This window comes from Pholcus phalangioides, unplaced genomic scaffold (assembly GCF_987345545.1).
Source record: "Pholcus phalangioides strain wild (caught in Gottingen) unplaced genomic scaffold, Ppha-v1.0 ptg000027l_1, whole genome shotgun sequence".
NCBI lineage: Eukaryota > Metazoa > Arthropoda > Arachnida > Araneae > Pholcidae > Pholcus > Pholcus phalangioides.
This window is the reverse complement of record NW_028301617.1, coordinates 8447810-8464996: the sequence shown is the minus strand read 5'-3', so window position 1 is coordinate 8464996 and position 17187 is coordinate 8447810. Positions and strand designations below refer to the sequence as shown.

The window sequence follows — 17187 nt, the reverse complement described above, 5'->3', positions numbered from 1 at the left end:
AATATTTCCTGCTAAGGTGATGAATGGTTGATGATGAGTAGTACTTGATGCTGAAAGAAAGTCCCTGAAAAAAGAAGGAAACAGAAAAATATATATATATGTAGGGGGGGGGGGAAGATTTCTTTATAGGGAGTTCAATCGTGACCTACGTGAGTGACAAGGCCAACTCAATCCCCATCAACATACCTCTGACGTCACCAACCTTGGGGCTAACCGGATCGGAAAGACCCCTAGTCAAAGCTGTATTAAGAAGCTTTGCCCCTAGTAGAAACAGGTTCTTCTGCCATAATGTTAAGGAAACTCCATTACTCTGTACATTTTCCTTCTAGTTCTACGACACAAAGCATGTTGAGGAACATTTTTTTCCATGAATTTCCAGTTTAAACATCAAATTAATAGTTGTTATATATGTTGTGAAATATGCCACAAACTTGTTCAGTAGTAAATTGTAGGGGAAACTACAAAAACGGCCCCAAAGTAAAGGTGTTCGGTTTTCCGAAAGAAGAGCAACTAAAAGGCAAGTGGTTGAATGCTATAAAGAGGAAAGACTTTACTCCAACAAAAAACAGCAAGGTGAGCTATGTATTTTTTTCTTCACGTGAAAAAAAATTATTACGCGCATGTTTTTTTTCTTTTAAATTGATTACGTATTTTATATTCTATCTCTATATTCTGATGTGATGTCCTAGCAGTAAGGGAGGATCTTCTGGGACCGGTATATAGTAAATTTATAGTGTAAAAAAATTTACATAGGCCTACTTAACACTGGCAATAGTGAAATATAATAATTACAATTTTGTATGCATTTACTTAATGATACGATTATATTAGTTGACGTAGGCGTACGCAGAATTTTCTCGGGGTGGGGGGGGGGTTTAAATTTTTTCTTACAAAATAACGCTATAATCTCGGCCCCCTTTGCGTATGCCAATGTTAGTTGATAATTATTGTTGATTTAATGATAACTCTACAATATATTTTCATTTTAAACGTATAGGTATGTGAGAAACATTTCAAAGAAGACGATATAATCAGTGAAGTGACGGAATATGATCCTAAATCAGGAAAGGAAATCACAGTGAAGCTTCAAGTGTCACGACCAAGAGCAGGAGCGATTCCCACAATTTTTCCTGATTGTCCGAGCTATATGTCTTCCTACAGTCGCAGTAGAGAAGCACCAGAAGAAAAGAAAAAAAGAAGAGAGTTTCAAAATTTCAATAAAGCTATAGAAGACAGCAGAAAAGAAAAAGAAAGGTTTGAGAAAGAACAATTTTTGAATACTTTAGATGATTTGAAATCAAAATTAAGTGTTATTGATAGTAAAGAGTGGAGCACAATAGTTAAAGAAAATAGTGTTATGTTTTTACTGATTGAGCAATCACCTGCTCCTCAGATTAGCTCATCAGTTGTAATTGACAATGAGTTAAATGTTTCTGCATATATTAGAAATGTGCCTGTACCAAAAATTGCAAATATAAATTTACCGGTGAAAATTAGTAGCTGCCAAACATTGAGTGAAATTTTGATAGCCTTAATTGCTGTGTGTAGCATTTCAAAATCTGATACTGGCAGTGATAATATCATTCTTCTTTTGAAAAATTTATTGGAATATTTTCTCAAAGAAAATTCTAAAGATGAGTTCTTAAATTTTTTTTATGATCAGATAGTTTTGAAATCGTCTAAAAAACCAATTTATTCCCCAGAAATGATAATATTCAGTACCTTGATTCACACCCTGTCACCTCATACATATAAATTCATTAGACAATCAAACAAACTAATTTTTCCCCATACATCAACTATTCAAAGGTTATGCTCAGACTCCAGCTTGAGTCCTCATAGTGAACAAAATGATTCTGACTTTCTTAACTATCTAAAACAAAAAGTACCACATTTAAAACCACCTGATCTAAACATAATCCTAATGATAGATGAAATTCATTTAAAATCATATTTGGACTATAAAGGAGGAAGTATTGTTGGCATGTCTCATGATTCATCAAAACTAGCATCCAGTGCTCAAGTGTTTATGATAGCCAGTGTTACTTCTTCCTATAAAGATGTTGCTCATGTGCTCCCCGTGAAAACAATAACTTTTGATAAATTACATAATTTCATTAAAAAGCTAATTGTTAACTTAGAAAATATTGGATTTCATGTGTTTTGTGTTATAACAGACAATAATGCCATTAACAGAAAATCTATGTCTCAGTTTGTTAATCCACCAAATTTTCAATGCATTTACCCACACCCTGTTGATCATGGAAGACCATTATTTTTTTTAATTGATCCTGTTCATCTTCTAAAAAGTATAAGAAATAATTGGATAAACCAAAAGAACCATCAAAAATGTATGTATTTTCCATCCTTTGATGGCATGACAGACGCTCAAAATTTTCACACTGCATCCTTTAATTCTCTCAGAAAATTGTATGAGTGTGAAATGAACGGCTTGATCAAATACGGCTATAACTTAACGTTAAAAGCTCTTTTCCCATCATGTCTTGAACGCCAAAATGTAAATTTAGTCCTAAAAATTTTCAATGAAAGTATCATTAATGCCCTTTTAGAAATTGGTGAAAAGAAAGAAATTCCACACTTCAAAGACACTGCAAACTATATAAATATTCATTTAAATTGGTGGAAAATAATGAATGTCAAATCCAAATACATTGGAATTCGATTAAATGATCAGCTCAAAACCCCATTAACTTATTCAGCTGATGATGAAAAGTTGATATTTTTGCATAACTTTTTGAATTGGTTGGAGGAATGGGAAAAGATGAAATGCACTACAGGCATGTTAACAAAAGAAACACACACTGCACTAAAAGTAACCACATATGCTATAATTGAAATAACATCATATTGTAAAAATGAGCTCAATATGGATTACATCCTTCCAGGAAAATTTCAGACTGACAATCTCGAGCTCAGATTCAGCTTATATCGACAAATGGCAGGCAGTCATTATCATATAACTATTCGTCAATTGTTTGAATCTGAAAACAAGCTGAGAATTCGAGCAAATATGAAACTAGGCATCATTTCAAAAAAATATACAATCCCTGTGAATGACATAATTTTAAATGATAATTTTGGAGATATAAATTCAATTGATGAAAGATCTGAAATAACCAATTTTGAAGTAGATGAAGTAAGAGAAAATGAAATTGAACAAGCACATGAATATTTACCTGTTTTGGCATACATAGCTGGGTACTGTGTATTCTCAGTTTTGAAAAACAGTAAATGCGATAGCTGTAAAACTATATTAACAGTCGATAAAGAATTTGATTTTGAAGAAATTCACAGTTTAATTATGAAATTCGATCGTGGTAAACTTCTTTTTCCATCATCTGCAGTAGTGAATGTGGTGTTATATAGTTATCTGATTATTGATAAATTACTTAGCAATAAAGAAAATGAATTATTGAAAAACAAAAACCATCGAAACCTTCTATTCAAGGTTTCAAAGAAATACATAACTGATGAAAATCTGTTTGTGTTTGATGAGTTTTGTTCTTTTGGACACAATGCAGCAGAAATTTTAAGTAAAATTTTGTGGTCATCTACAAACATATTTTTGAACAACTTCTGTAAGCAAAGAAACGATTCTTCAGTCGAAAGAAAAAGTCAGAAGCGAAAATTAAATACTTTAATTTCGCAATAAGATGCTCTAGATGGATTCTTTAATCATTGGTGCTGTTACGTAATCGGTTATAAATACTTGTATTTTTTGCTTGTAATTAATGTGGTTTTTGTGCATATTGTATATATAATATTTTATTTGTGTGTGTGTAACAGTAAATAAATTTCTAAATTTGAAATTTCAGATGTGCCAAACATTTGCTTTTATTATCTTGAAATAAAAAGTTTGTTATATCTGATCATTGATGTGTTTTAGTTTACTTACTCAAACATAATTTAGAGAGCTTTAAAATGCATATTGTTTTTTCAAAAACTGATATAATATTCTGACTATTGTTTTAATGTTCGCATTTATACACTTCTCAATCCTCTATAGCAGCGATTCTCAACCTTTTCTGACTCGCTTTTCAGTGTATACTTTCTATGGCGGAGCCCTGTTTAGTATATTATTTATTGGCGGTACCTTTTTAGGCCTCTTTTTTTTGTTAGTTTATCAAATTTACTGATTTATTTTATTATCGTCGAGTGGTCGCGGAGCCCGCACCGGTTGAGAACCGCTGTTTGGTGTATATCTGAATATACTTGGCAAATATATAGTCGGAAAAAGAAAACTCATTATACCAATTTATTTTAACGTATACGCAAATACAATACTTTTCATCCAGAAACAGTGGATCCCGTGTTGGCACATTTTTTGAGATTTTGCTGGTTGCTAAGCAAGATTTTATCGATTGAAAGATAACACGGTAAAATAAAGGCAAACTGTACGTTTCATCCTCAAAGCCATTGTAACTAATTAAAATGCCCATTAAACTTAATTAAATTCCTGTGTTGATGCAAGGTTTAAATTGGAAATATGCTATCACAAATTTCATCCGTATTTGAAGAAATATTCACTATGTTTTTATGGAAGTGAGCCACACACATCGAGGTTAATATTCCGTCAAAAACACAACCTTAAAAAAAAATCCAACAGCTAAAGAGAGAATTTTTCCCTGTCCAGCGACGCGATGCCCCACGAGTGCTGACGTCATTTTCGATTGAGGGGGCCTTGTTACTTTCGAAGGTCACGGTTAGTGATGGGCGATCCGCTCATGAACCGTCTAGAAGAGCGGCTCTTTTCAAAGAGTGAGTGAGCCGCGGTTCTTAAAAAAAGAACCGCAGCTCTTACACTTCCATCGCATACAAGAAACTACCAAGAACAAGCAGGCTTTTGAAAACGTTGTGAAAAGAACCGTGACGGCTGACGGCTCATATTGCCGACTCCTGTTGGCTACAAACGAACCGTGACAAGCCGAGAGCCGCAGAAATGAAAGTGAACCGTTTCCCGTTGAAACGCTTCTTGTAATTGGTCAGAAATGACCCGTGAATCGCTTCTTTTTTCATTTGTGTTGCCTGCTCCTATTGGCTGCAAATGAACCGTGAAGAGCCGTGAGCCGCAGAAATGAAAGTGAACCGTTGCCCGTTAAAACGCCTCCTGTAATTGGTCGAAAATGAGCCGTGAATCGCTTCTTTTTTCGCTTATGAACCGTGGAAATTCAAATGAGCTGTGTCTTGTTAAAAGGCCTTCTGTGATTGTTAGAACTGGTTTCTTCCCATGTCCCACACCTTCCCCTCTAAGAAGTAAGAATGCGTTGGCCACTCTTTCTCCCCCACCCCTTTTGCTTGTTACATATATTTTTATTTTTTTACGTTTTTCTTTTTTTGCTCTTTCACCTCGGACTGGGTGCACCTGTTGGAGAGGGGACGGAATTATTTTCCTTATTATTATTGTTATTTCAATTGTTAACCAGTGCAGTCTTATGAGGCGATCCCCGGAGGATCTCAGATGTAGAGGCCTCGTGAGAATGAGATAATAAAATTTTCAAAAGTTTGCGGAATTTTTAGCCCGATAGAGCCGGGCCGCAACTAGGCGAGGGGGGGGGGGGAGTAGGTGGGTCTGGTGCCCGGGCGCTGGACTAGTGAGGGAGTCGGATGCACCCTTTTAACTGCTCCTTCTACATTACACGGGGGCGCAGAAATGCGAGCTTGACCCGGCTCAAAAAGTTCTAATTGCGTCCCTGGATTGGGGGGGGGGGGGTCCCAGGATTGCTGTCAATACGGCCCTGCTGTTCACCTCGGATTTGTTACCCTTCTTGAGCTGATAGAAATCATTTTACCCAATTTTTCTTCCTTTTGATCGATATTAATTTTTTTTAGCTCTTCCACCTCGGATTTGGCGCCCCTCCTCGAAAGGATAGAAATAATTTTCTTTAAATTTCTCTTTCTTTGGTAATTTAAAATTCTTTTTCTCGCCTTCTCACCTCGGAGAGATGTGGACTTTCTCCTAGAGAGGAGTGAATACATTTTTTCACTGAACTTTTCTTTGAATAATAAGATTTTCTTTATTTTGCTCTATCTCTCATCACGGATTTTTCGCCCCTCAAAAAATCATTTCCCTAATTTTTTTCGACTTTTTCACTTCGGATTTGATGCCTTTCCTAAGAACAGACAGAAATCGTTTTCCTTCATTTTTTGTGGTTCTTTAATTTTTTTTCCATTCTTCCACCTCGGTTTTGTCTCCCCCCCCCCCTCCCCTTACAGCGGGCAGAAATCATTTCCCCAAATTTTTTGTGTCGTTCTTTAAAATTGCACCCTTGCACCTCGGATTTTGTGCCCCTCCTAAGTGGACAGAAAGAATTTTCGCTAATTTTTTTTGCAGTCAATAAACTTTTTTTTGCTCTTTCTTCACGATTTCGGCGCCCCTCCTAGAGTGGACAGAGATCATTTTCTTCTTTTTTGTTTTTTTTTAAATATTCCCTCTTTCACCTTGGATATGGTGCGCCTTTTGGAGGGGACACGAAATCTTTTTCCTTATTATTATTTGCCTATTCACCAGTGCAGTCTTACGCACGGGCCTACCCGGGAACGTCCCCGAGGGGGGGGGGGTGTTCGTGAGGTCCCTCAGAGGAAGTCTCATGAAAATTAGATGTTACATTTCTTAATAGTAGACGTAGGCAAGAGGTAGGCCTAAATTTTTAGTCAGATGGAGAAGGGCCGCAACAAAGGAGAGGGGGAGTAGGCGGGTGCGGTACCCGGGTGCTAGATTAGTGGGGAAGCCGAATCCACCTTTTAACTGCTCCTTCCACATTACACGGAGGCACAGAAATGTAAGCTTGTCCCGGCTCAAAAGGTATCTAGTTACTGCAGGGGCGTAGCCAGAAATTTCGTTCGGGGGGGGGACCAAAGTGACAGAACAATGGATTTGGCCATCTTTTTCCCTTTTTTCGGTCATTTTCTCACATTTCGGGGGGGGGACCAGACCCCCAAGGTCCCCCCCCCCCTGGCTACGCCCTTGAGTTACTGCTCTGCATTGGGGTGGGAGTACCAAGATGCTCTCAAAACGGCCCTGCTCTTCACCTCGGATTTATTGCCCCTCTTAGAGAGCTGACAGAAATCGTTTTCCCTAATTTTTCTCTTGATCAATATAAATATTTTTTCGCTCTCTCACCTCTGATTTGGCGTCCTCTTAGAGCGGCGCTTCCTGTGGTCGTACGGTTGTGTAATAAATATTAATTTTTAATTGAAATTTTAATCGTGGTTTTTTTTAATTGAAATTTCACATGCATATATATATATATAATTTGTATTATAATTTCATACTCATAATTTTTTTAGTCACAATTCCACATATAATTTTCATTGAAATTTCTGTCGTCTTCAAGTTTCATGCATAATTATACTTATATTTCACTCACAATTTTTAAAATTACAGTTTTACACAATATCCCATTTCACCCCTGCAATATCTCACATATTTGTTTTTTTCTATTGAAATTTCCCTCATAACTTGAATTTTACTCCATTTTACAAGTCGTCAAATCATTCAGAATTTGTTTTTACAGTGATCCCGCTTATAACGTTTTTCAAAAAATTGTCATGAGAAAACGTTGTAAGTGAAGAAACGCTTTAAACAGGAAAAATCTTCACGAGAATTACTTAATGTTGATACCACGAAAATAAGTCGTACGAAGCGGTAGAAAATTGTAAGTTGGAATGTTATAAGCGGGATCGACTGCATTTTTTTATTCAGGAATTTTTCCGCAGATTCATTCTATGTTTTTATATTCTTATTTTTGTTGGCATTTTTGACCAGTTTCTCCATGAGTGGGTGATATCCCCTTCCCATGAAATGACGGGGGGTGGGGGGGGGGGTATGAAACGTATTAGTGGGGCGTTCATAGCTACGAATACAATATAGCAGTATTTCTCAACCTCTGGTCCGCGACGATGGCATAAGTGGTCAGCATGGACACTCGATAAAATTATTCACCCTTTGAAATAGACGTTAATAATTACAATACGGCTTCAAATAAAATTATACCTTTGTACCGAGGTTCCCCACATCATCGAGGGGGAATGCAACAAAATTGCAATCATGAACACGAGATATCACTACATTAAGTCGAAAGTCGCAATTCATTGCTTCAAGTGTAATTTGCTAATTACTGCTAAAATTGCTGAATGGTGTGGAAATAAAGGGCTACTGCAAATCACAGTAAACAAAAATGTATTTCACGAAAAAAATATTCGAATATGACCTGATGATCATATTTCATTGAGAAAAATAAAATTCGGTATAAACTGGCATCTTAAATAATAATCTGTACAAAACGGGACATCATCAATTGCCATCAGAAACATTGTCCGAAGTAGGCATAATCATCGATCGTAATTAAAATTCCAAAAAAATTGCTACAAAAAATTAAACCTGATTTATGTCGGCATCACACTATAAACGTTTTGTAAAAGTGCTTGTATAAAACTGGAAAAATACAACGAATAAGCTGATCGATTACATTCGAGCAAATGCAATCGATCAGTTTATTGGTCGCATTTTTCAAGTTTTATACAAGCACTTTGACAAAACTTTTATAGTGTAATACTGGCCTTTTATGTATAAACCTGACAAATATGCCAGATAAATATTTACAAGTTTTTTCCATAATTATCGTAATGTAGTGTAATATAATGAAAACACTGTGTGTGTGTAATACGGGACACAATTGGTCCGTAAATTTGTTTCGGACATTTTACTGGTCCTTGTTTTCAGGAAGGTTGAAAAAAACTGCGATGGAGAATATTTTCTGTGGGATCGTTCCAAACGTTTCAGACTTAACCAGAATGAAATTTTGCCTCCTGGTACTGGCCCTTACGGGTCAACTGTGGGCTTACAAATTGTAGCCTCGTGGAGACTACGTGTGAGGAGAAAGGCAAGTGAGTATTTGCGTGTGTGTGTGTGTGTGTGTATTATGTGAGTGCGGTTGTGTAAAAGAGAAAATTTTTGTCAAATCCGGGTAACTGTCTGGTACTGTCACTTTTTAACACAATTTTGCAGATAAAACGCTCCACAACCTTCTATTAAAAATGTTTACACTTGGAAGAGAATAGAGAAAAAAAGGTGTCGAAAAGACAATTGGAGAAAGTTTCCATCATGTACTCACTAATGCGAGCTTCGACAATTTTTTTTTCTGGTCATTTTCAGGAAATAGAAGAAAAAGTAGGAGGTGGGTGAATATATAGGAGGAAAATTTGGTTAGTTATTGTTAGTGGGGGGAAGATGATGTCAAGGGAGGGGGTGAAAATTTTGCCAGTGACAAATCAAAAGTAACAAAAAATTATGCGCTTTTGCTTCAAAAATATTTAATGAAGTAGCAATTTATGATATCATGGTTCAATGATGTCGGTCTTTTGGGGCAATATTGTTGTTGACACAATAAAAAATTTTATATACATGTTGAGCAAAGTTCAACAAATTCCTGGGTAAAATAATTTCAAACTTGATTAAGCATATATTTACAATAGGAGAGAACTCTTTCTCATTCTGCAGGGCCCTCTGACGCGGAAGAGTGCTTGAATTGTTGGTCTCGGTGGGAGAGCCATCCACGGATGACAACATTACAACTTAAGCCTTTTTACTTAAGCCTTTTTTGGTGCATCGAGGGAAAGCCATCGATGCTATTGTTGTACTGTAAACTAAATAATGTTGTATTGTGAACTAATAATAATAAATTTGTCTCTGCGATCCGATCATCAGCGCCCTTTGTTGAGGAAGAATTCATGGGCGATGATCCGCTGACAACGAGCGAAGTGCTATTCCCCTGTTGTCAGCAAGTGCGTTACTTTTTTGTTATTATTATTTCTTTTAAATGGATTTTTTTTTCAAACATTTCGTACCTTCAGTTGGGGCTTTTTATATGTAGACAGCTGTTTTTGTTGGCCTTCCTCTTTTTGTTAGAGCAGCGTTTCTCAACCGGTGCTCCGCGGTGACTCAAAGAAAATAAAATAAATCAGTAAATTAGATTGATACATGAAAAAAAGAGGCATAAAGGGTTCCGCCATAAAAAATTATATATAAATCTGGCTCCTCAAGTCATACAGGGCTCCGCAATAAAAATTATATACTGAGAAGGGCTCCGCAAGTCAAAAAAGGCTGAGAACTCCTGTGTTAGAGGGTTGGCGATTAAAAGAATTGTTTTTGTTTGATTAAAAATGTATTTCTTGGTTGAACACATTTATTTGCAATTTTGTGTTCAGTGGAACTGAATTAGAGTTCGTTCTAAGGGAGGTCCAAAATTTGTTTGGGCCTTCGAAATTTTCAAATCTCATCATGTCGTAGTCTCCAACGTCTCTTATATGTTGGTGTTGTGAGTTGCCCATTCTGTCAAATTGATTGAGGTTTAATTCTTGTACGGATGACCAAATATGGGAGAGTTGAAGGTCCGTTCATATGTTGATGTAACGAAGGAACCAGTGCTTTTGTTAGCTGTCGAAGGATTTTATCTTGTATCACTTGCAGGGTTTTTATATTTAGTTTGCGTTCATGGGCGAACACCGATGAGACGTAAAGCATTGTGGGTCGAAAAAATGGATTTGTATAGAATTATTTTTTCGAATAGTGAATTTCGCTCTGTGAGGAGTTTCAGGATCAGTGAGGAAAGTTTTCTCTCTGAGACGAGGGCGGTAAAAGAAAAAAACGTGGGGAGACTATGCTGAAGCAATTGACAATCGTACCAACTTACCACGGAAGGAAGTGTAATGTGCGTCACTTATTTTTGATTTTTCAGGTGACTAAAAGAAAAACGAATCATTTGCTTAAGGTAGTGGTTCTCAAAGTGGGCGCCGCGCAAAGCTGGTGTGCTATTGATGTGCACTTGTTAAGTGCTTCGAAGCGATTCTCAGACTGCTTTGAGAAGTCGCGGATAGACACTGAGTCTAAGGGAGTCGAAGGCGAAAAAAAGCTTTAGAGAACCACTGGCTTAAGGGTTTTATATAGACGTTGCTTGGATCGCAAAAAGAAATTCTTCAGAAGTTTTCTTTACTGTTTAATTCCACCTCCCCCACAAGAATTTCATTGGTGACTCCCTTTTAGTCCCCCCTTCCCGGTCTTCTTTGCCTCCTGCTAAAATCTACTTCGAAATGAACAGTGACTCAATTGGCACTGCTGCCTACTAGTTTCTTAATATTTTGATTATTTCTAAGTATGCGTGTACTGAGTACACTGTATTGATTGTTGTTGATGTAGAATTCTAATATATTCCATCCGTGCTAAATAGGAACGTTTAAAGTTAAAATATTACGGTATTTATGTGTTACGGTGAATGTGATAAATTCGGAATACATGTTTGAACGAAATTTATCAAACTCATCAAAATGGTCGGCGATTATGCATAATCAACGCATAGATGAAATTTACCCTAACAGACACTGCATATTGGTTTAATGTATTTTTTTACTTAGGGACAGATGAGCTTAAATTTCTGATCAAGACGTTTATATTTTGGGAGTTCTCTCGAGACAAGTTAATCGACGAAACCCCTTGGGGAACCGACCAGCAGACTCAAACTCGAAGCCTTTTAAAAATCAAAAACTGGCTTCAAAGGGGGAAAGAGCATAGGAATGGTCCCGGGTACGGAGCCATTGTAAATATTTGCTTTTGTGTCCTACCTTCAGTAGTTCTTTATCCTATCGAGGTTTTAACATGGGGTGCTTGTGTGGATGCCGACTGAGGGACGCTAGTCTAGACTAGCGTTGAAGTTCCCTAGTTGAAGAATGAAAGGTTCCCAGGGATTTGTTAACTATTGTGATGAGATACTTGACACAGTATATTTAACTACTTATGTGGGGACGAAGAAAATGACATGAAAGCTCTCCGGCTTATTGTGGGAATATGACGACGCAAAGAAGATGCATATTCATATGGCGAATGAGTGCACAAAAACACGGGTGGCAGGCACAGAAGAGCGTTTTTTTTTTTTCTTTTTTGACACCTTTCCGTTTCCATGCGTCTAGTTTTGTGTCCGAGAAATACCACAATCACATATCCCGCGGTAAAGATGTAGTGAACAAACAACATCGTTCGTGTATTTCGGACAATTAAAACTGTTGTTAAGCACTGAATGGTTCTGTTGTGAGTAAAGTTGTCGTGGTGAACTGCAAAAAACTTAACAAAAAACATAAAGGCCTGCAAACAAAAAGCTACTCTTTCTTTCTACACTCTATAAGCTACACAAAAGAACTAGTTAAGCACTTTTTGTGCGCATGTTATTATATAAAGCAGCGTTTCTCTTTCCTTTTTTTTTGCCCGTCGCCCCCTTCGAATATTTTTTTTCTCGTGGCGCCCCTGAGTCTTCGACCCTCATCTAGAAGCAAGATCGTTTATACGTATTGAATTGATTTTTTCAGTGAATTTATACTGAATGGAAATTTTTGCAAATAAAATTGGCCTCCAGACCACTGGCTTAGAATTTATTGAGCTGCCCACTAATCCGAATTCTATTCAGGACCGTATCAACATCATGGGCCCCTCAGGCAAAGTGATGCTATGGTAGTCCTACACTTAGCAGGAAATAAACAGCCTACATATTTCCTACTTATTTTAAAAATTTATTGCACTATACAAAATATCATAAGGTGGAGTCACTTGCGTACATGAGACCCCCGGGCATGAACCCTCACAAGAGTGGGACTGACAGAGCTGCATCCCAGGGCCTGATATGGTTTTCATCATTTTTTGTTTTTCCCACTAAATTTAATATAGAGAAGGGGGGTCTGTGAAAAATGTAGCCGGAGGCCTGCGAAAAACCCCATCCTAGGGAACCTGCTGCAAAATGTGGGGGGTGAGGCCCGGGTGAGTCCATGCCCTAAGACGGCCCTGGTTTCGTTGGATTCTGCAAGTGTATAGTCAATATAAAAGCATTATTTCTTCACACCTTAATTTTTCTTCTCAGCTCTCTGCAGCCCTCCAAACCACCTGTCCCGGCCCCTTTCTAAATTTATTGCATCTCCGTGATTCCTAAATTTCTACACAAATATTGAGTTTTGAACACCCCTCCCCAACCACTATTTACTGCTCCCGACATTTCCTATTATTTTACGCCTATGATGATGTGGTACTGACTTAAATTCTTCACGGTTGTAATCGCAACAAAATGTATAATGCATAACATGATTCTATTCCGAACACATTATTCGACCTCACTTGGTAATGCATAATTTCTCAAATTATAATGTTTTGTTTCGAAATTCATGGGTAAATTTTTTTCAAGTGAGCCAGATTAGTTCGCAAGCAGGGGTTTGTTCCTCCATGTATTTCATTTCATTTTTATGTATTTTTTATTTATGAATTATGTGAAAAAAGTTTGCCGATTGCCCACAACTTCTGTAAATAAATGTATAGAAAAAAAAGGCTATGGAGTGTGTGTGTGTGTTGTGTTTTCGTTGGTGTTCACATTTTTCTAATGATTGACCAATTTTTCATGTACCAAAACAAGACTCAACTTGAAAGATAGAATTGCCGAAAATGTCAAAAAAGTAATAATAATAATGCAGCATAGTATGCAAGGGCGAAGCGAGAGGGGACTTGGGGGTCTGGTTCCCCCCCCCCCCCGAAATGTGAGAAAATTACCGAAAAAAGGGAAAAAGATGGCCAAATCCATTGTTCTGTCACTTTGGTCCCCCCCCCCGAAATGAAAATAGTCCCCCCCCCCGAACGAAATTTCTGGCTACGCCCCTGATAGTATGCTTATTATCTTGGTTTTAACAATGGCTTTCCGCACATTTTATGTGTCAGTTACATGGTTTTCACATGGTCGTCGCGTTATTGATTTTAAAATTATTATTATTATATATTATAAAAATGATAGCATGATATATTAGAAATTATAAAGGCGTGGTTCATTAAAAACTTTGGCTATTCTAACTTTCCAGGATGCCTGTACTCGTTAACAGGGCCGGCCGTCTTAAGAGCTTCATGGGACCCTCGGCCAAGTGGTTTTTCTGAGGCCCAACATAATTAAGGGGCTCTGGGGCCCTCTCGTCAATGCAGAAATCGGCCCAGACCAAAAGAAGTTTCAGACACGAATTATACGTATTCATCAAATGGGCTTCAAAACTGGGAGATCGGAAGTATGAAAAGATTGGGGGTCAAAAACCATAAATCTGTATATCATCATGACCCCCCCCCCCATCCTGTAGCAAGCCCCCCGACCGGGACTTTTCAAGGTCCCTCTATAGTTAATTTATAGTGTTAGAAAGTAGAAAACTAAGAATCAGGGCCGTAACTAGGATTTATGCCGTCCGGGGCAAACATCATTTTCGGTGCCCCACAACGATTTATAATGATAAAATTCGACTATCTTGTAATGGTGTTCTTTGTACCCCCGCCTAGCGTAGCGAGGGGAGGGGACTTGGGGGTCTGGTCCCCCCCCCCCCGAAATGTGAGAAAATGACCGAAAGAAGGGAAAAAGATGGCCAAATCCATTGTTCTGTCACTTTGGTTCCCCTCCCCCCCGAAATGAAAGTGGTTCCCCCCCGAACGAAATTTCTGGCTACGCCCCTGCCCCGCCTAAAACTACTGTCCCCTAAATTCTGCCGCCCGGGACCGTCACCCTCCACCCTGCCCCCCCTCTAGTTACGGTCCGGGTAAGAATAACTGCGAACTCAGCCCTCCCCCAGTGGGGGAGTGGCGGAATACGAACTTTTCGCTCATATTGCAGGCTCCTTTCAGCTACAAATGAACCGTGACAAGCCGAGAGCCGCAGAAATGAAAGTGAACCGTTGCCTGTTAAAACGCCTCCTGTAATTGGTCGAAAATGAGCCGTGAATCGCTTCTTTTTTCGCTTGTGTTGCCTGCTCCTATTGGGTACAAATGAACCGTGAAGAGCCGTGAGCCGCAGAAATGAAAGTGAACCGTTGCCTGTTAAAACGCCTCCTGTAATTGGTCGAAAATGAGCCGTGAATCGCTTCTTTTTTCGCTTGCATTGCCTGCTCCTATTGGCTACAAATGAACCGTGACGAGCCGCGAGCCGCAGAAATTCAAGTGAGCCGTGTCCTTTTAAAAGGCCTCCGGGAGCCGTTTCGCTTGCCACTGTTCTGCAGAACTTAACAACTAGTCTCTTCCCAAGTCCCCACCCTCCCTTCTAAGAAGACGTTGGCCACGCTTTCTTTTTCCCCCTTTTGCAAGGTTTTTTTGCACAAAAGGCTTTTACAATCCCCCTTTCGCTGCGTTCTTTTTTATTTACTATTATTTTTTGCTCTTTTACCTCGGATTGAATGCATCTCTTGAAGGGGAAGGAATCTCATTCTCGTTGTTATTATTATTGTTATTTGGTCTACTCACCAGTGCAGTCTTACGCATGGGCACGTCCGCGGGGAGGAGAGGTGTAGAAGAGGCAGATCTCCTGAAAATAAGATGTTCAAATTTCCAAGATTCGGAGTGCTTTGAATTGATAGGCAGTAATTTTTAGCCAGATAGCGAAGAGCCGCAACTAAGGGGGGGGGGGGTCTGGGGCTCGGGCGCTGGACTAGTGGGGGAGAGGAATGCACTTCTTTTAACTGCTCCTTCTACATTATACGGGGCACAGAAATGCAAGTTTGTTCCGGCTTAAAAAGTATCTAGGTGCGTATCCCTGGATTGGTGGGGGGGGGGGGTGCTCTCATTACGGCTCTGCTCTTCAGCTCGGATTTGTTGCTCCTCCTAGAGATGACAGAAATCGTTTTCCTGATTTTTCTTTTCTTGACCAGTATAAATTTTTTTTAGCTCTTCAACGTCGGATTTGGCTTCCAGCAAAAATCATTTTCCCCAATTGTTTTTTTGGTCAATAAATTTTTTCTGCCCTATCGTGACAAATTTGCCCCAACCCCTTCCTACAGTGGACGGAAATCATGTCCCCTAATTTTTTTTCGATTTTTCACTTCAGATTAGATGCCTTTCCTACGAGCAGACAAATCATTTACCCTAATTTTTTTTTGGTCAATAATATTTGTTTTTGCCCTTTCATCATGGATTTAGCACCCCACCTAGAGCGGACAGACACCATTTCTCTAATTTTTTTGGGTACATAATATTTTTTTTTTTTTTGCTTTTTAATCTCTAACTGCGATATCCCATGTGAACGTACGGATCACGCGGCTGAACAGTCGCCCCTGCATTCATAATTTTCAACCGCAATGTAATTTGTTGTTTCAGTTGTGATTTTTCAATTAAAATTTCGTATGTAATTTCAGTCGTTATTATAATGAATAAAAGAGGGGGGGGGATGATTGTCGACCTCTTCCTTTGCGACTATACCAGTGATTCCCAACGTGGGCGATGGAATGTTCCGGGGGCGGTAGAAGCTACGGGTATAACATAGGATCCTATGGCTTAGATTGCGTTGGGGGGGGGGGGAATGGGAGAACAAAATTTCTGAAGAAGGGGCCGTTGGGACAAAAAAAGGGTGGGAACAATGGCCTATACCAATACATTTTTTTTGTGAACTGGAGGGGGAGTTGTTATCACTCAAGTTTATCAACGTAACCCCTTGTGAACCCAACCCGCACTCTCGAAGTATTTTTTCCTAATGTGTCGTACCTGTACCTTTATACCCTACTACACCTTTATACCTAGCTAGGTATAAAGGCTGTATTCCGTACGAGAACCTTTCGCGACTCCTTACAAAATGACTTTTGTGCGAGAGAAAAAAAACGGTGATTGATTATTTTTATGTGAGATTAATACAAACAAATACAAATACAAATACAACGCCACAACAGGCAAATTGCCCAACGAGGTGGCTGACCTAAGAACATCATGGATCCCCGAGCCATTTTTTGGAGGCCCTACCTACTACTGCTACACCACACATGCACCCCCCCCCCTGCGGAACCCCCCAACGAATCGGTATATGCGGGAATGTGCGTGTACGTGTAGTGCAACCTGACGTAAAGTTTGTTTCGGTGTAATGCTTGTTATGTGTAGTGCTGTCATCTGCCCCCAGTTTTTCTAACTATGAGTGAAGTGTTATGATTGAATGATTTTTCGTTGTAGGACTGTTGCTCTCTGTGGCGAGACTTTTTAACGGGGAGATCGGCTCGCATTTGCGCCTTGAAGTTGGGAACCACAGAAAACCAACTTCAGCCGACCAAATCTTTCGAGATGTCTCGAAAATCTACATCAAAAGCTGTCCGGCGTATTAAAAAAGACGACCATAGGCAAAGATAGACTTGGAAGTCTGG

General features: G+C 38.8%; 2 protein-coding genes across 2 annotated transcripts in view; both read left to right on the top strand.

Moving 5' to 3' along the window:
* Positions 1-17187, top strand: part of LOC149068347 (uncharacterized) — a 64304-nt gene that overhangs the window by 15696 nt on the left and 31421 nt on the right. The window lies entirely within an intron of this gene.
* Positions 160-3893, top strand: LOC149068349 (uncharacterized). Its single transcript, XM_089251697.1, has 2 exons — positions 160-573; positions 998-3893. Exons 1-2 carry the CDS (start codon positions 421-423, stop codon positions 3671-3673), a joined length of 2829 nt encoding a protein of 942 aa, XP_089107823.1. The 5' UTR covers positions 160-420; the 3' UTR covers positions 3674-3893.